The following is a 20,448-nucleotide window of genomic DNA, read 5'->3' as shown; positions in this document are numbered from 1 at the left end:
CCCTCGAGGGCCCAGGCCTTGGTCTTTGGACACAAGGCCGTCATCTCCTCAGGAAATCTCTGCAGCATCCCTGGCCACTAATAAATAAATAATGAATAAATAAACGAACGGGAGTCAAATCGGGTCCCAGCACTATCCGCACCCTATAAGGCAATGCCTCGTGTGGCCCCCACAACCTCTGTTCACCGGGGCTCCATATCGTGGGGTTCAAAATCTTGTTCAGGAAAGGGGGGGGAAGGAAACCAACAATTGGCTCAGAAAGTTCCTTGAGATAAAATGTCCAGCTCCGATAAGCAGCAGCCCGCTTGTAATTCTGCCTGACAAAAACAGTGTGAAAAGTTCCCCGGTGTGCTCCAAGCACACGCAGCTGCTTGTTGAACCCCGGGGCCTGTGGCGCCCCAGCCCATGAGGCGGGGTGGGCAGCAAGCCTGTGTCCAGCCTCCCCGGCTGGCCAGCGCACAGTCAGCGCCAGCTGTCCTGGTGTCCTCTCCTCATCCCCCTTTTCTCCTTCACGCTGGGTCCTGATGACTTTCAAAGAGATGGATTCCTGCAACACTTCCCGGGGAGAGCAAAAGGGCTTTACTTGGCAGCCTTGGGTTTACAAGATCTCTGGTGAACAATGAGTCTGTCTGGCAGGAAGGTCCGCCCACAAACGTTGCAGGGAACTAGCTGGCTCTGCGCATTTGTCCAAGCAGCTTCATTCAGGGCATCGAGATCATAGAACCCTTTGGCTGGAGAGAGACACACACAGAGAGACAGGCAGACAAGAAAGGCAGACAGAGAGGGGACAGACAGACAAGAGAGACAGAGAAACAGAGACAGAAAGTTGTATAGAGAAACAGACACAGAGAGAGAGAGAGAGAGGAAAATGAAAGAGAGGAAGAAAAGGTAGACTAGATTAGTTTTCATTCTGCAGAACCTTTTGTTTAATAAAAAGTATTTTCAGGAAATACCTGTTGACTGAGGTTTTAAATAAATCATATGACGTTTGCCCGAAGTAAGTAGATCAATAAGTAAATAAAGTGCTCTCTCTTTTTCGGGAATCGAGTCAAGTTCGCTTGGAAGCAGAGGCTTTATACTCTTTGGACTTAGAAATGGAGTTTTATGTGTTTTGACATGCATTCTTCACTAATTATTAACATCTTTGCTTATATATTATTATCTTGCAAATATAACTTTTGGCTTCCTTTTAGTTGACTCCAAATTGAAGTCTTATAATGGGAAAAGAACAGGCAATTGTTATTTTCCTCTGTAATCCTTCAGTGGAATGTTTTCAGAGCCACAACTGACAGTTGAGAGTAAATTCGAGATGAATTATATCCTAAAAATTTACCATCTCTTCATGGCTGTGAACTCTGAGATTCTTTATGTAATTAAAGAATGCAAACAGAATAGTTAATCTGATGAAAAGAAGCGTTCTTAAGCAAACCGAGCAGACAGCTGAGAAATGTACAGTCTTCATTGGTAGAGCAGAGGGAAAACCATATGGCTTCATTTTAGAGAAACAGCTTATTTTAATAAGCCTTATTTAAATAGAGTGACTTTAGAACATTGAGTTGACTATGTCTTAGAATCACCCAAAATAGGCCCCCAAAATGTAGCGAGGTACTCAAAACTATATTGCTTAGTTTTTATCAGTGGCAAAGCCTAGATTATTTCATTAAATCCTAAGCATTTTTCATATGATTTCTACCAAATAGTTTGCACCACCATCACAAACCTTAGATTCTTAGCATGCCTGTTTTCCATGTTCATTTTATTCTTTCCATGGGATTTTTTGGGGGGAGAAGGGAGCTTGAACTCAGGGCCTGAGCATGAGCCACCAGTGCCCAACAGCAATGGGCTTGGAACTTAAACTCCTGGCCAACCTAATGTTTCTCCTTTGGCTAAAGCAAATATCACATTTGATGCAGGTTATGAATATGTGTGTGTGTGCGTGTGTGTGTGTCTGTATCGATGTGTGTCTGTATTCTGTTTATTTGTGCTGGTCTTGGGGCTTGAACTCAGTGCCTGGGCACTGTCCCTGAGCTTTGTTTTGCTAAAGGATAGCACTCTACCTCTTGAGCCAAAGCTCCACTTCTGTTGGCTTTGAACCACAATCCCCAGATCTCAGCCTCTTAAGTAGCTAGGATTACAGGCGTGAGACACCAGCTCCCTGTGATGAATATGTCTTGAGTGCTTTGAAAATCTGTTGAGAAAAAAAATAGCACTAAATGTTTCATTACTCATATGAGTTTGATGCAGTTTCAATAGCACTGAATAGTCCCAAACTCTCCCTTGAGGGTGACTCATCTCGTTCTTAAAGGTTTGTTCCCAGAGCCTTGGCTTTGGATTTAGACTTGAACTCTGTGACAACACTGAACCTGAATGACATTTAGTTGCCTATGATCGACAGGCACCTTCAGAAATAGAAGGTAAGCACTCTGTGGGCAAATGCTCTCATTTCAGTTGGTTAGTGTTTTCAGCTTGAGTTCTTCCTCCCATTTGTGTGCAGGAGTCTCAGTCTTGGCAAGGACTGAACAGTTGAACTTCTAGAGCATTCTTGTGGAGATCTAGATTCTGCTGTATGAGTTGTCATTAACTCTCCTTGGATATGGTATTTGAAAGAAGAGTGCTTTGGGCTAATCAACACTGTGTGTCTTCATGGTAACTATGAAGGAATGGAAATCAAAAGTCTCCCTTGAAACAATGAAGAAGTCGATGGAGAAAATGTCAGTGCTAGAAATGTGATAAGTGAATCTGAAAGTGAATGGCAAAAAGGTTCTCTCTACTGTTCTACTGTTGTCTTTACCAGCTAAGATTCCTTGAACCATTCTCTAAACCCTTGCCCTCGAAACCACCAGTAAACTCGCGGCACTGTGACAAAGTGACAATGTAGTTCCCCTTTCATTTGGCTGGTCATGCTTTACAAATTGTTAATTAAAAAAAAAACAAATCTGGACATTTTCTACAGACATCTGGATTTCCAGTTTCCTTTCTATTATTGAAATATCTTCCTGCACTCTTCCCGGCTGTCTTGATGATAACACCAGCTGGGCCTAAGCAGCTGCCGCTTCTTTTAGAGAGAGCTCACCACAGCCCCTACTTTCCTGGTTGGTTTTTATTTCCCCCATACATTAATCAATTTATTCAATTTTTATGACTTAGACATACAAGTTTGGTTCTTTGGGTCTATGAACATCCACACAATTACTCTGAATATCCCCAGAGGTTTGCTATAAGCTTCATGTTTCTAAAGTATTGTGCCTGATACTAGGAGAAAGGAAATTCTGGGGAAATACAGTAAATTCCAGGCATGTGTCTCGGGCATCATGTCTTTATGTCTTCGCGTCTGAGAATGAGACAGCTTTTTCCCCATTTGGCTATAGAGACAGCAGCAACACACTGTTGATTTCAGCCATTTGAACAGATAAGAATCCCTGTACTCATGCTTTGGGATGGGCTTCCTGCTGTACACTCAGGTCTTTTTAATTAGGAACTTACCAGTGATGGCTCCGACTTCCGGTTTTCTTGGCTCTGGTCTCCTCAATTCTTTTGGCAACATGTTGTTTTCGTTGCGCCATTTCTTCAGACATTGTGGCTCATGGATACTGATGGATTTCGTTCCATATTCACGGCCACAGATGTAACAAACAATGGTTGGTGGACGCCTTTGCATTGTTGACTAAGAATAATACAAAATATCTGTTAACATTCACATTTGGAAATTGTTTTTTAAATTATAACATATATAAACTTACTTGAAAGTTCATGTGACTTAAAATCAACCCATGTTGAAATTAACCTTTCTGACTAAACTATGTGATGTGAATGGATGTTTGGAGGAAATAATCCACCAGAAGTCTCTCTATTGGTACTGTATAGAATACATTTTCTTATTTAATAAGTGTTGGGTCATTGTCTTCCAGTTGCTTTATCTGAGTTGCAATGATGGAAGAATTTAAAGATGATTCAGGCAAAAAATCTTCCTCTATAAAAATCTACTATACAATAGTACATGGAAGAAACACCAATGTCCTGTTAGGCCTGCCTGCTGCCTTCTGGTCAACAACTTCTGTTTGGAAACTCCCGAGTTTCTCTGTCGTTTGGGTCAGGATCAGGTGCCGCTCACTGACTAGACTATTAAGTACAAAGGAGAGCTGGTGGGAGGCACCTGCCAAGGCCGATTCTATGTCTGGCACAAGTCCTCAGGGAGAGAGCCCCACCATGCTCACCTCCCGCCCCGCACGAGCCTCCCCCTCCTCCTGCATTCATCTCTCCCCTTCTATTATCGATCACTTCACAAATACAGTACTTAAACTCAGAACCATGTTCTTCATTTCCTTGTACTGTTTGTTTGTTGCCAGTCCTGGGGCTTGAACTCAGGGCCTGGGTGCTGTCCCCGAGCTTCTTTTGCTCAAGATGAGCACCCTACCACTTGAGCCACAGCGCCACTCACGGACTTTCGTGCCTGGGCTGGCTTTCAGCCACAATCCTCAGATCTCAGCCTCCTGAGTGGCAAAGATTACAGGTGTGAGCCACCGGCGCCTAGCTTTCCTTGTATTCTGAGTGAACCAAATGTAAGAGTCAAGTAAAAATTGTAATGAGGAATTTCTTGGGGCTGGGAAGGTGGCTCGATGGTAGAGTGCTTGCCTTGCATGCATGAGGCCCTGGGTTTGATTCCTCAGCACCACATAAGCAGAAAAAGCCAGAAGTGGCGCTGTGGCTCAAGTGGTAGAGTGCTAGCCTTGAGCTAAAGAGCTGAGGGACAGCGCCCAGGCCCAGAGTTCAGGCCCCACAACCAACCAGAAAAAAAAAAAAAAAAAGGAAAGAAATTTCTTGCTTTGGATATAAAAAATACAACTGATTATTTTACCTAAAAAATGAGAACAAATTCGATATTATGTTGTTGCCCATTGTGGTATCATGTGTAAGAGAATAGAACTAAAAGGTGGCCTAAGGTTGAGAATAAATCAGCAAAACCAAGAACTGACCCTATCACACACCAAACTTGACATGGGGAGGATGTAGCCGTCATCTGTCCCAGAGAAGAAGGCTGGGCAGATGAGTACGAGCCTCCTCAGGGGTCCGCATGCAGATCATACTCTTGCTTCCAAACACAGCAGGAACCCCCAGTTCATGAAAACTGACCTGTGTGAATCTAAGGGAAGGACTGGAGAATGAGACCTTGTACCTTGCGCCAGGTAAGAGCAGAAAAATGCTGAAGAGGAGGTATGAGCCTTAAGTTAGACTCCCTCTGTGCTATGGCTTGGAGTGTCTACAGGAGTGTAAGAGTGCCACAAGATGGAGCGGCATCCTTGAACCCAACCCCCATGCTAAACGTGAGACGGGAGCACTTTTGCCACTGGAATAATTTAAAGCCTGACATATATCAAACTTAGCTAAAACAAAGATGAAGCCCCCAGCCCAGTGCCAAGGACACTGAAAACCTACTTATACTGCAAGCCTGCCGAAATAGGCAACATGTCCGCTTCTGAGGGCAGATACCATTCATCTCAAAATCTACTACTCTGTTGCACACGATAGCCATTTTTTAATCAAAATTACAAAGCACAACGGGGCACCAGTGGCTCCTGCTTGTAATCCTAGCTACTCAGAAGGCTGAGATGTGAAGATCAGGAGTCAAAGTCAGCCTGGGCAGGAAAGACCATCAGACTCTTATCTCCAATAAACCACAAAAAAAAAAAAGCCAGAAGAGGAGCTGTGGCTCAAGTGGTAGAGCACTAGCCTTTCAGAAAAAGCAGCTCAGGGACAGCATCTAAGTTTGATTTCAAGTCCCCCACACACACACACAATTACAAAGTAAACACATACATACCTACCATCAACAGGTACAATACATTTCCAGAAAAAGCCAGGCGCCAATGGCTCATGCCTGTAATCTTAGCTACTCAGGAAGCTAAGAGCTGAGGATCGCTGTTTGAAAAGCCAGCCTGGGAAACTTTGTGAGACTCATCTCCAATTAACCACCAGAAAACTGGAAGGGGATTGTGCCTCAAAGTGGTAGAGCTCTAGCCTTGAATGATAAAGTCAAGGATAGTGCTCAGGCCCAAGCCCCATCCCCTACTCCCCACCCCCCACCCAAAAATTACCAGAAATTACCAGACCAAGAGATGGCCTAGATATTGGCATTGGCATTTATCAGGGCTCTACAGTATGTTTTAAAAGTTATTTTATTTAAAACCTAAAAATAATTCTGTTGACTGTTAAAGGATACAGGTGGAAAGACAGAAAGCCTGCATGAAAATATAGGAAACTCCAGTAGAGTAAAAATAAAGTAAAAAAAAAAAAGGTTAAAAAAAAACCCCTAAAAACACATCACAGATGAAATGTCAATTTGATAGGTTTTTTAGGATAAGCCCACACTACAGACAAACAACAAACATGGAGATTTAGTAAGTAAAAAAAAAAAAAATTTAACTATTCCAAAGAGGGAAAAAATTAAACAGTAAGAAAATACAGAAAATACCAAGTGGTAAATATATAAATATATATATTTGGAGCCAAAAAGGAAAAGACTGAAGAAAAGAGACAAACAACAACTGAGAGATGGTAGTTTGAATTGTTCTAAAATTAATAAGATAATAAATGATTTATCCCAAAACTCAGATGGTTTTTCAGGGCTCTTTGCAAGGGTTCCTGAGGAGAATTCCCCTGGCCGAGCCCAGCCACCGTTGCTTGTTTTAGCTACAGGTCCATGTCCACGATGTTTTCCATGGCCAAAAAACACTCTACGCCATCTCCAAGTTCGAAGCATTCTGCAAGCAATGGCAAGGCAGAGCCACCAGAAAATAGCACCTGATTTCCATGACGAATCCAGCAATGCTGTGTGATCTGGTGGAGTCCCTTTCTGTCTTGCTACATGGCCTTAGCACACAGCTACAACTGAACAGCACCTGTCCCCAGTGGGCAGTCACCCAAAGGAATGGCGAGAACAGTAATCGTGCCAGCTTGTGCAATACTGAATTATTTCAAAAGGAACTCGTAATTGATGCCGAATGAAAGCCCTATATACTTCATTCAAAGGTGATATGTTGAAGGAATAAAATATAGTTGAAAAATATAGTGGAGTTGCTAGAAACTAAGGACAAGCTTGAAAGAAATCAGTGAAAACAGAATTAAAACCTATAAACAAAGTATATTGGGGATTCCAGATAAGTTCCCATCAGAAAAAGAAAAGGATGTCAGGAAACAAACACATTTTAAGTATACAGAAGAGGAAAACAAAAACAAAAACAAGACCCAACTCCCCAAATATAATACGTTGATTCAGAATTCAAAATCCAAATATGAAAAAGAAAATCAAGACATCATTGGCCAAACAAACTGGTGAGACAATTCATTCTTGACAGGCTTGTTCTATTAAAAAAGGTGAGAAATTTTAAATGTGAAAAATATCAGAAACCAGGCGCTGGTGGCTCACAACTGTAATCCTAGCTACTCAGGATGCTGAGATCTGAGGATCACGGTTCAAAGCCAGCCCTGGCAGAGAAGTCCATGAGACTCTTATCTCCAATAAACCACTAGAAAATCGGAAGTGGCGCTGTGGCTCAAGTGGTAGAGCGCTCGCCTTGAGCTGAAGAGCTGAGGGACAGCACCCAAGCCCAGAGTTCAAGCCCAATGATCGATTTAAAAAAAAAAAAAAATCAGAAATCTGGTTCCATTAGAAAGAATGAGAAGAGTATAAAATTCAAACAAGTCAATAAGTTATTAAAAAGTTTCAAGGTATTCCTAGTTTTTGTACATATGTGACTAAATCTTTTCAGAATATGGACTTTTAAAAGAAACATAACAAAAGACAGAGCTTATAGGATACATGTGTAATGCTTGATAAACAAGAGTTTAAAGGGTAGAGATAGAGACTTTTTTGCATTTCCTTTGAAATAGTTTTTGAATATGAATGAAAGATACTTATTTTAATGTCTATAGTTAACTTATAACCACTAGTGCAAAATTTATAACTACTAGTGCAAAACGTGCAAAGAGGTATAATGGAAAATTAAGCAAGGCAATATTTTAAAAATATGATGAATTAACCAACCCCCCCCCCCAAAAAAAAGTAGGAAGAAGAAAAAAAAACCTTAATAAAGGCACCACCACTGCCTTTAATGGAATTAAATGGTTTTAATAGAATTAAAACTTCAGTGGGGCACTGGTGGCTCATGTCTGTGACTCCAGCCACTCAGAAGGCTGAGCTTTGGAGGATCACAGTTCAAAGCCAGCCCAGGCATGAAAGTTCAAGAGACTTTTATCTCCAATTAATCATCACAATGCTGGAAATTTAGGTGTGGTTCAAGTGACAGAGCACTAGCCTTGAGTGACAAAGCTAAGGGACAGAGTCCAGGACCTGAGCTCAAGCCCAAGTAATCCTCCCTCCTCCCCCGAATAAAAGCTTCCAAGGTAAATATATATGTGAGCTAAAGAACACAGAAAATGTTTATAACAGAAAAGTCCAAAAGGTATATCCAGAAGGACTACAGAGAAATATTTTTTGTAGAGTGTCTATTAAGGATATAGAAGGCAAGGAAATTTACAGGCAGAAAACATAGAAATCAGGCGAAGTTTGTAATTGAACCACAGAATAAAGATTTCATTCAGAATTCTGGAAATCAATGTATTCTCATTTCCAGAAAGAACAGCACTATCCTCTCGGTCAAGTGCTCTAAGTAGTGCTTGTGAAAAGTACAGTAAATTTAGTTGGCAACAGATTACATACCAGTCACTTGGAAGAGTTTAGTTCTAGCTGATTGGTAAGGGTAAAAGATAAATGGTTGGGAGATAAAATTAGGACAAGGAAGAGAGAAATGTTTTCAAATAGTTTGTTAAAAAAAAAAAGGAATCAAGATATAAGCGGAGTCAAAGAAAGATTCATTTGTGATTTATAGGCGAGGGCTATCTCATTCAGAAGGTGAGAGATTATAGAGCCAACATAAAACTGGACAAATCTCTAGAGGAAGAGCTCAGAAAGCGTGGCAATGGAATAAAGGAAGGAGTTAGTCTCTAAGGGAAGCAGGAGGCAGTAGATAAAGTTAGAAAGGTGGCTTCAGAGACACAAGGATTTGATCGAAGTCACATAGATGACCTTAGTCATTGAGCATGAGGAAAAACCATCTGAAGAGAATGCAGATATTCAGTTTGAGAAATAGAAGAATAGAAAGTATAAGGTTAGGTACTGTGGGAATAGAATAGTAACTCAATTAGAGAAAAAGCTCACTAATATATGCAGAAGACCTAATTCAGTAAAACTGGGAGAAATTCAAGAAATTTATGTGTAGGTACAGACCTTTTTAGGATACCTCTTTAGTAGTAGCAGGGGACATTGAAATAGAAACAAATTATCTCGATGAATTGTTGATGGGATAAGATATGACACAATATATGGGCTTGTTTTACGATCAGCCTGCTCTTAAATATCATTATTAGACATAACTTCTGAAATTGGGAAGACACAAATCAGCATTATAATCAGAAGGAAATATTCTAAGTGATAGAATCTGCAACTATCTGATTCTCCTCATATTCAGGGAGAAATTCCAAGGAGCTGCAAGTGTTAGAGTATTTGAGATCGATTTTTATAAACTTATCGATACTAAATTGTGCCAATTAGACTGTGTATTTATCAAAATCAGTAGTTGTTTATTGTTCCTTTACTTAGCCTGTGTCAATATCTAACACCTGAACAGTGAATGTAAAACTACTCAGATGATTAAGGACTAAGAAGAAATATAAAGCATACGCAATAACTTTCAAGGCACTCAAAAAGATTTTTTTACTCTTTTTACATGTTTATTTACTTGAAAGGTTAATTAAATACAGTCTTTTTAGTTGAAAAATGGAAAGTTATTCTTTTACCATGAGTATTGTAAATTTATTAAAATTCCAGATGGAAAATATGAGCCCAACCCAGGATTTAATTGAGCGTATTAGCAAAGTCCAGGGCCTGGGACATAAATGAAGACACTCATGTCAAAGCGTCAAAAGGAAAGTTAGAAGAATACATGCAGAGAACAACTGAAAGGGATGCAGGGGGAAATTAATACCATTCAGCTGCCAAGATGTTCTATATTACATCTCTGCTCTGGCTTTGTGGTTGAACTTCAGTTGAACTTGAAACCTCCTCCATACTCTAAGGTTTTGAACATCTTACTTCTAAGCCATGCTCTAGCGAAGTGGAACCAGCTCGGCTGTAGCTGAAGAGAAGAACACAAACCCCCCGGTCTGATCTGAGACAAGGTAACCTATTTTGTCAGTACCACCTTCACAACCGCCAGTCTGGAACTCACCAGGAAAGCTGAACCAATCTCTCATCTCCCCACCCCCAATTCCTAAGGTTTGGCTACTCCAGTTCTTTTCTGTTTTCAGAGAGAGGTGGCTAAGTCGGGGGTGGATGGAGAAGCTACCCGGCAGAATCAGCAGAGGTCTTCCTGCCTAAGATGCAGTGTGGTTTTAGGTGACACGGCCTCACAGAGCAAGGCCAGACAGGGAAGGGGGGGGGGGACAAGGGGAGGAAGGGAAGGTGGACCTTGGGGTAATGTGAGAACATGTGGAGCTGGGGCCAGCTCCCTCCAGGAAACGGAAATCAAAGGCGGGCAGGGAGGAAGCTGGAAGTGTTGGCAGTGCAAAGGATTAGAATTACAGTTTTCCTGAGAACATTTCAGACCTTATTTGTGGCATTAATTTGTAATATCAGGGGAAAATACCGGAAAAAAAAGTAACCATTCAATCTACATAAAGCACTATGCCAGCTTGAGCCGTCCCACGGACTGGCGAGGAGAGAGAGGCCTCTCTGCGTGAGTGTGTTAGGGCTCAACACAACTTTGCTTCTCTTTTTAGTTTCCTGGGAAAGTCGACTTAAGCTGAATATAGATAGAAGCCCTCCAACACTTTAGGGAACACTTTGTGAGTTGTCTGGTAACTTGAATCCACTCACTTTTCATATGGTTTCAATCATTTTGTTGGCCGCTGTTAATTATAGTATTTTCCATGCAGCATCTTTTTCTTTTCTTTTCTTTTCTTTTTATGTCTTTTTTCTGGTAGGAACACCTCCTATGCAAGAAGTGGGCATTTAGCAAGTTTCCTCCTACTTCACGTTGTGATGGCTGCTCATCCATTTCATTCATTTTTACAAAATTAACTTCTAGCTGGATGCCAGTGACTCAGGCCTGTCATCCTAGCTACTGAGGAGGCTGAGACTGAGGATCGCAGTTCAAAGCCAGCCTGGACAGGAAGGTTCATGGGACTCATCTGCAATTAACTTCCAAAACAATGTATCCAAAGTACAGGGGTGCCTCAAATGATACAGTGCTAGAAAAAAGCTCAGGGACAGTGCCCAGGACCTGAGTTCAAACACCAGCACCGGCGCACTGAAAAAAGAAGAAAAAACTTTAAAAGTAACGTTTATCTTTTAGCTGATCCAACAGATATTTCAAAATGAAAACAGTTAACATCCGTGTGCAGGGATTGTTCAGTGGGGTACATATTCATTTGTATACTCATGCCAGGCAGGCAGCTAGGGTAGCACATACCTTCAAGGGAAAATCCAAAATCCAATAATGAGTTTATCATCACTTTTGTCAGCAATTAGAGAACACTTTAAATGATACCGATTCATCTTCTAAGACGTTCACTAGCTCAACAAACTAAAACAAGACACGCATACATGTCCATGCATAGACGTGTTCACGTCTACACAGACATACTGAAAAGAAGACACTGAAAAGAAGAACTAAAACCTAGAGGAATTTGAAAAAAAATTATGGAGAGATTTTTCAGGACATTGAAGTGTTTTTCTTTCTGGAAAACCGCAATAGTAATCAGCTCTTTTCATCAGGAAAAGTCCAACTCGTGAGTGTCAGACTGAACCCTACAACCAGAGTCATGCCATCTTCTCAATACACTCATGAAGGAGATTCTCATCATTCAGTAAGACAAACTCCAAGGCCCCTGTATGTAGATATGTGCATGCATAAGCATGTGTGTGCAAGCAAGCACACACAAAAACACAGTCAGGTAGTCACTAGTTTCATATGATGTTAGGGATACCAATAAGGTCCCTTTGCCTTGAGCTAAATACCAGTTTACTCTTTTTGACGACACCATTTTATTTTATTTTTGTCAGTCTTAGGGCTTGAACTCAGGGCCTGGGTGCTATCCCTGAGCTCTGTTTGCTCAAGGCTAGCACTTAATCACTGTGAGCTACAGTGCCACTTCCAGTTTTCTGGTGGTTCATTGGAGATTGGAATCTCATGGACTTTCCTGCCTGGGAGGACTCTGAACCATGATCCTTAGATCTCAGCCTCCTGAGTAGCTAGGATGACAGAATGACACCATTTTAGTGAAGCAAGGTCAAAGGAAACCATGTCAACTGAAATGAAATGAAACAAAACACCTGGGTTCTTCTAACTAACACACTTGGTATCTTAGTTCAAAATGTGGCAACTTTACAATAGACACATGAAGAAATGTTCAACATCCCTAGCCATAAAAGAAATGCAAATCAAAACAACATTGAGATATCACCTCACTCCAGTTAGAACGGCAAAAATCAAGAACTCTAACAACAACAGATGCTGGAGGGGATGTGGACAGAAAGGAACCTTACTTCATTGTTGGTGGGAATGTAAACTTGTTCAACCACTTTGGAAAGCAGTGTGGAGGTTCCTCAAAAGACTTCACATAGATCTCCCCTATGATCCAGCAATCCCACTTTTGGGCATTTACCCAAATGTTTACAAACAAGACCACACTAAAGCTACTAGCACAACTATGTTTATTGCAGCATTATTTACCATAGCTAAGATCTGGAACCAACCCAGATGCCCCTCAGTAGATGAATGGATCAAGAAAATGTGGTATATATACACAATGGAATTCTATGCCTCCATCAGAAAGAATAACATTGCCCCATTTGTTAGGAAATGGAAAAACTTGGAAAAAATTATATTAAGTGAAGTAAGCCAGGCCCAAAGAAACATAGGTCCCATGGTTTCCCTTATTTGTAATATCTAGTATATGTATGAGTCAAGTGGAAAAGGTCAGATAATGTGATGTCAGGAAAATGAACCCTTAGATGTGTATTTTAAGGTTTTTTTCTTTCATGCATATGTTTCTAACGCATTTATAAGATTATCTCTTTGTTGCTTTGTATGTCCCTCCCCCACAGTATAACCCCTGCTTTCACTATATTTGATGTCAGTATAACTTGAGGAGGAGATGGGGAAAAACCAGTTGTTTAAGTATACAGGTGGACCTATTGCAACAATGAGAAGTACAAGTTGTCATGTCCAAAACGAGCTTTACAACGTTGGTGCGGGGGGAGGGGGGGAAGGGGGGGGAGGAGAAGGATGGGGATTGGGGGGGAGGGGGGAGGCTGGGTAGGGATGTGAAGGGTAAACACAGGAGGAGGCTGCAATTCTTGTTAAGAAATGTACGCATTATCCTGCCCATGCAATTGTAACTCCTCTGTACAGTATGTTCACAAATAAAATAAAATTAAATTATTAAAAAAAATGTGGCAACTTTAATAGTCTTTTTTTAGGGGTGATACTGCATCCTTGTATGCAACAGCCTCATTCCTTTTGCTTGTTTGAGACCATTTATCAACCTAAGAGGCAAGCAGAGCTCAGGCGCCCAGAAGTGAATCTTCTGCCTGCCTGCGGCGTTCAGTGTTAGACAAAGTCCACCTACTTCTAGACGTCTTCCAACCACATGCTTGTAATGATTAATGTGCAACACTACACGTCACAATCTGGAGAGATAGACATGACAGTTTTTACTGTCTACAACTGGCCCCATTGTGCCAATGCATCATTTTTTTTCCCTCTCAGATGGCGCCTGACTGGTAACCAGCACAGCTAGTCTTTGGGTTTCACCAGCTAGTTTTCAACTTCACGAAAGTCAACAGAACAATGGCGCTCTAAGTACTGATGGTGCCGCGGCACTGCGTTCCGCAGGGATGCTGAATGAAAGCCCAGTTGGGGAGGATTCAAATGAGCCTTGCTCTGAGTACAAGCACATCTGGAGGAAAGGCCTCCACAGTGAATCTACTGCCGTGTAGATGCGGTCTCCCAGGAAGCAGGTCCTGCCCCTGGGCTGTGGCAGGCATGACCTGACGCACCTGTCGGAGAGCCAGTCCTAACAGTAGATGGGCCAGACTCAGCTCACCACCTGATGGTCTCAGTCCTGTTTCTAGGTAGCTAGCAGGTTGAGAGCTCTCTCTATATGGCCTGTACAGAGAACATTCCACATGAAATCAGTCAAAAGGCGGGGAGACGCCAGGCACCAGTGGCTCACGCTTATAATCCTAGCCACTGTAATCCTAGATCTCAGGCTGAGATCTGAGGACCGCAGTTCGAAGCCAGCCAGGGCAAGAAAGTCTGGGAGACTTTTATTTCCACTAATCTCTCCAAAAATCTAGAAGTGGAGCTGTGGCTCAAGTGGTAGCACACTAGCCTTGAGCACAAAACAAAAATGCTCAGGGACAGTGCCCAGGCCCTGACCCCCCCCCACACACACACGTGAGGAGGTGAGAATGGGGGACAGGGTTGAGTAAAGCAAGCACTTCCGGACTTCTCTGCTCGTTGTGCTGAAACTCAGATGACATTGTAAGGACGATTCTCTAGACAAGGAGCCCTGCTAGGATGTTGAATTATTTTGTGACCTGTGAAGTTCTCAAACGATTTTTGGCTCTCCTATCTCTGATTTGCAGGATTGACCTTATGTTCTGGAGACTTCTACTGGTGATCCAAATAGCAGCTGGCCACAGAGTGTGTCACTCGGGCTCAGGCATGAAGCGTGCGTGCTCCTGGTCTCCACACCTGTCACTCCATCCTGCAGCATCCACATTTGTAGCTTCTCACTCCCTACAGCTCCCCGGGGGCCTCCCCTCTGCCAGCCGCTGGAACGCAGCTGTCTCAGCTAACCACGTTTTATTTGGGCAGCCACGTGTCCCCCAAAGTCTCGCACGTGAATGTCTTCAGATGGGACTACTCCCCGGACTAACATAGGCTCCCCCTTGTTCCTAATGGTTTCCTAATGGTCCCCATGCAACCCACAGTTTTGAACACATTTGAGCTGTAGTTCTGAGGTCTGTTTTCCTAGTCCCTCAACCTTCCCAGTCAACAGTTATTTGCTTCTATTTGCTATGCTACTGGTAGAAAAGGGTTGTCACCCATCTAAGGAATCTTGGCCTTTTACTTGGGATCCTATAGAGAGTCAGCACTTTCATTCAGAGGGCATTAAAATGAAAATTTAAAAAAGCCAAGGAAGCAGGGCCTAGATTACGGCAAAAGTATCTCCTTAAAGCTCTTCACAGTGGATTGCCTATTCTCCTCAAATTGAAGCCTGACTGCGCTTAAAGCTGGCCATGATGGGACACAGGAAGCCTGAGTGAAAGTCAGAGGAGCTGCGGCCAGACTAGAGATGGAATCCCAAGACCACACGTCCACAGCAACCATGGATACGCCAGCCAGTTTCCTGCTGGAGTGTTTGTTTTCTCCAGTGCAGCTGGGTCCCTGGCTGTCAGAAACAAGACACATCTTTCCAGGATGTGATTGTGCAGCTGTTTGAGGGCTATCACTCCATCCGTGAGTGACACAATTCAGTATAAAGAAGTTGGGTCTTTGCTGCTGTTTTAGATTTTCCCACCCATGTGAGCCTTTCCATTAGGGTCAAACAAGTGAGGGAAGATCACAGGACGTAGCAGAGAATGTAGAAAGCTTGGATGGGAAAAATAAAGGGGAAAGTCGCTTCTGTTCTTCATGGGGAAAGAAAAGAGCAAATCCTTTTTCACAAAACCCGTGTGTGTTTCAGTACTAAAAACATCTCACTAGGAAGCCTAAAATAAGCAACTACCCAGCAGTGACCATTTGACATGCTTTACCCCATCTAGTGTCAGCAATTCCCTGGGTAAGCCTCCACACCCACATTTTACAAACTAGGAAACCAAGGCACAATGGTGGTAGGTTTGGCTCCAGCTCACTGAACGGCCACCCCTTCCCCAAACTCCCGCTGAGGAGCGGGCAGGGAAGCTGGCCAGTGAGGCTCTGACGGGCGCTGTCCTTTGCCGGTGTCCCTCTCATGTTACCGCCCTGGGGAATTGAGACTTGGGAAACTGAGTAAATGAGCTCAATGATACAATTCTTGGGATGCATCTGGGATCTAAATCCAAGTTTGTACGGTTCCACCTACTTTGGGCTGGTTGCTCAGTAGTTACAGGTGTACCACACGCTGCCTTCCCTGCCTACCGAGTTAGCCACAGGGGCTCCTGCTTCTCTATTCTTGCTCACCCTAATTGACTCAGAAGTCTAGTGTTTGGATTAAACATTGTTTTCTCCTGGATCCCCCTTCAGAATGTGTGTGTGTGTGTGTGTGTGTGTGTGTGTGTGTGTGTGTGTGCGTGTGTGTGTGTGTGTGTGTGAGAGAGAGAGAGAGAAGGAGGTGTGTGTGTGTGTGTGTGTGTGTGTGTGAGAGAGAGAGAGAGAGAGAGAGAGAGAGAGAGAGAGAGAGAGAGAGAGAGAGAGAGAGAGAGAAAGAGGTTTCCATGAAGAAGTTAATCAGGTTATCTCAGGGACTGAGAGTATTGAAACTATGAGGCCAGGTCACCAAAGACTTCTTTTCTAACATCAGAATTTTGCCTGTGGCCATTGACTCGACTTGACTTTCGAGGCTGACGGAGCCGAGGGAAGGTGATCTTCCCCAAGCATGCCCTGCACGGCAAAAAAAATACTAATAGCATTAAAAAAAAAAAATACGGTAGGAACTGCATGGTTCAACTTTAAACCTCAACAATTTTAGGATCTGATTGTTTAGAAACCACAGAGATTTCATTTACTTCTGGTGTTTTCAAACAATTCTACCCAAATGTAACATCTGGAAGGATCATTGTTTGAAACTAAATTGTTTTTGGAAATCACTGGACACCACGTAAAGGAATTTTCCTATCCTGCCTGTCTATGGGCCAACTATAAGGGAGCCTGCTACTTATGATTTAGAGTTTTATTTTGTTCCTTTGAATTGCCTATTCAGTTGGAAATACTGCCAATATTAAAGTAGTTGCTATACCTTATTTTTAAAAAGACCCACTGCTTTCTCTGTATTTGAAGTTGGTATAATTTGTGGAGTGGAAGGGAAAAAAACAAATTGTTTAAATAGGGATACAGGTGGACCCATTGCAACAATGAGATATATAAGTAGTTATGTCGAAATCGAACTTTACAACTTTGGTGGGGGGGGATGGGAAGGGATGGGAAGGGGAAACAAAAGAGGAGGCTACAATGCTTGATAAGAAACGTACTCATTATCTTGCCCATGTAATTGTAACCCCTCTATACAGTATTTTCACAATAAGAAAAGACCCATTGGATATGTATATACACAAGTGTTTATATGTGTTGAAAGTACACACAGATATATGTGTGCATGTATAGATAACTATGTATGGTATATGTATGTGTGTATACATATTTATCTGTTGATCCTGAGATACAAGGCAAACAATGTAGGTCAAAGAACTAATTCCAACTTTGAGCCTATGTCCCTGAAAGGAAAACATTCATTTAGTTGAAGATTATTTTTTTTAACCTTCTCTGTCACACTTGAGCGGAAAGCTTTCCCTCTCTCCTATCCCCCAGAACTTTAACAGACATGGACAGATGAAATTCCAGGGCAGGAATCGCTTCCTTTGAGGAAAGTGGATAGAGGATGTCCCTTGCAACTGGGCATCTGGCTCGACCCTCATGGCTCACAGGGCAAAGTGAAGCAACTGGGGAGCAGCAGGAAAGACCACCAGAAGGCTCAGTGACACACATAGGAAAACAGCCCCTCTGGCCTGAACTTAGGAAAGCTGTGTTAAGCACCTAATGTGTTGATACCTTGCGTGATAAAGCACCTCCAGCTCTGAACTGGAGTCCAGGAAGAGCGGTCTCCATGGGAAGAGGCTTCCTTTCCTTTTCCTATCTTGGCTGTTGCCCCCAGGAGCTTTCTAGCCTTGCTCTCTGCCACATGCCTCCATCTTTCCTGAAGTTCTAAATCACAACTAGTTTTTGCCTTCTCTGCTTGAAGGTAGCTTGGGGTGGAAGGGTTGTTTGGGGACTGTGAAATGAGGTCGGAGCAGAGTACCCAGATAACAATGCTCACATCCTTGATGTCTGCAAAGCAAGCACAATGCTCACTGTGATTTTACACCTTACTTTCAACACATTTGAGTATAATTTAATTCAAGACATGAGGCAAGAAATATGTGTATCTGTATTATGGATTTTGAGTTCATGCTATTGGAAACCTAAAAATAAAATAGAGGAAAACTAAAATATCATATGGCTCAAAAATTATATAGTCATGGTATTCAGGCACACACCTGCTACAGGAATGTTAAACACTAAGTTACTGGATTTATTAGGCCTTTATGAAATTCGTTGGACATTTTTTACACAAGACAACCTGAAGGAGGTAAACAGAAGGGAGAGAAATTGTGAGAAGCATTATACAACACAGACTGAGAACAGGAGGTGAATGAAGTCTCAGATCTAAGTCTCCCTCTTCTGAAAGTGACCTTGTGCCTCACATTGAACAGGGACTTTTCTGGACACTCTCAATCACCTCCATTTCAATGAGCTCTCCTTCCAGGTTGTATGGCTTCACCTTGAGGGATTCCTAAGAATTTTCGGGGAGATTTTAGTGTTAGCTTTGGAATTTGAATGTTTAAGAGTCATATGTATATACCCACTCATTACATGAAGAGTCCCTAAGTACTTGTCAGGAGGAAACTCATCTAAGCTAGATTAACTTTTGAAGAATATATTGTAATTGTTGTTCCTCCTAGCCTGCATCATATTTGGTTTATGACATGATCCTATCTTCTTATAGAAGTGATAGTGGGTTTTTTTTTATTCTAGAGAAGCAGAAGGATACATAATTGAACCAATATGAAAAGACTACATTTTTGTTTGGGGCTCAGGGCTCTCCTACACACAGATACTTCTTGTGTAAGTATAGGATGAGGTTGGATTTTTAAAAATAATGATATTAGATTCCAGTTCCTATAGGTGGATGTTAGATACTAGTTCTAGGCTAATTTCCTTGCTGGTGCTGATGCTCTAAAATTTATAGCTCCACCCATCACTCTCATAGGCCGCTCCTTAAATACATGTGCATAGAATCTCCCAGGTTGGCTCCTAGAACCCACGGTATGGATGAGAATTTGTCTTATTACCTTATGATTGGGTGCTGTACATCTGAGAGGTACGGGATCTTAGAATTCTGCCCTGATATATAGGCATGGTTGGCACCAAGGAAAGATGAGGAAGTGGCCCATGGAGATGGGCCTTAGTAGCCTGACTTGTAGCATCATCAAAGGGCACTTTGTGAAGTCAAGGCTGGTTTTACTGACATCAGCACAGCTGAGCCTCTGAGAACCAATGGAGGTGATTCAAAGGTAACAACCTCAGCTTGGAGGTACTGAATACTTTACTACCTCAAAGAGCTCCAAGTTATTGCTGGGCTTAGAAATCAGAGGTAAATAGTACTTATGGCTGAGGGGTTGCTATCGTGACCTCAGTTTAACGAAAGGCAGGAAAAGGGGCAGTGGATGTAGGAAGGTTCTTAACGTTAATTCCTTCCTGTCCCTCTCTTATCTGATGTTTGCTTGATATTTTCTCAATGGAATCATTGAGAAAACAAAGCAGCAGACTGCAGTTCCTTCATCTTCTTTCTGCTCACCTACAAACTCGCCTTCCTCTTCAACATCCTCCTGAACCAAAGCAGCTCTGGACTCCGACCAAGGGCCCTTCTTGCTGAGACTGGCAAGATCATTTCCCTTTCCACATTTCACCATCACCTCTCTTGGTCTTTCTACCTTCTTTCTCTATTGGATCATTATCCTTCTCATTCACATGTAGTCTGGAAGCTTCCGTCAGCTAAAGAAGTCTACCCCTCTCAAACTACCATCTGCATTGCTATCCTACCCACAGTGTCTGTCCTACATCTTCCTTATTAAAGTTCTCACGCATTTCTTCCCTTTAACACCTAAAAGCCTACAACCACCACCGCCCTGAAGGTTAGCAACCACATCTATGTTGCCCAATCAAGTAGATATTTTCTGATCCTTAGCCTGCTTAATTGCTCAGTGTGCTACCGTGTTTCCTACACGCTCAACTCCAGACCTTTTCTCCAAGCTCAGCTTCTACAGCAGCATGCTCTCTCGGTATTTGTCTAGTCTTTCTCCAGCGTTCTCTAAGCCTATACTCATTCTGATGTCTTTTTTTCCCTGGTCCTGGGGCCTGAACTCAGCACCTGAGCACTGTCTCTGCACTTTTTTATTCAAGGCTAGCCCTCTACCACTTGAGCCACAGCTTCACTTCCAACTTTTTGGTTGTTAATTGGAGATAAGAGTCTTCCAGCCTTTCCTGCTCAGGGCTGGCTTTGAACTGTGCAATCTTCAGATCTCAGCTT

The 20,448-nt window shown here is 42.4% G+C and overlaps 1 protein-coding gene across 1 annotated transcript; it reads right to left on the bottom strand.

Moving 5' to 3' along the window:
• Positions 1 to 228: 228 nt before the first annotated feature.
• Positions 229 to 20,363, bottom strand: LOC138818171 (zinc finger protein 475). The gene is made up of 3 exons (XM_070009114.1): positions 19,211 to 20,363; positions 3,484 to 3,664; positions 229 to 731 (listed from the first exon to the last, which is right to left on the bottom strand). The coding sequence occupies exons 2-3, from the start codon at positions 3,656 to 3,658 to the stop codon at positions 580 to 582; spliced, it is 327 nt and encodes a 108-aa protein (XP_069865215.1). The 5' UTR covers positions 3,659 to 3,664; positions 19,211 to 20,363; the 3' UTR covers positions 229 to 579.
• Positions 20,364 to 20,448: the final 85 nt, after the last annotated feature.

This window comes from Dipodomys merriami, unplaced genomic scaffold (assembly GCF_024711535.1).
Source record: "Dipodomys merriami isolate MVZ:Mamm:240054 unplaced genomic scaffold, mDipMer1.0.p SCAF_72, whole genome shotgun sequence".
Taxonomy (NCBI): domain Eukaryota; kingdom Metazoa; phylum Chordata; class Mammalia; order Rodentia; family Heteromyidae; genus Dipodomys; species Dipodomys merriami.
This window is presented reverse-complemented; position numbering and strand designations above follow the sequence as displayed.

Coding starts and splice junctions, on each gene's coding strand:
- LOC138818171 (XM_070009114.1), bottom strand. CDS start 3,658: ATGCAAAGGCGTCCACCAACCATTGTTTGTTACATCTGTGGCCGTGAA. Junction 732..3,483: donor GGAAGTCGGAGCCATCACTG/GTAAGTTCCTAA, acceptor GTCTCTCTCCAG/CCAAAGGGTTCTATGATCTC.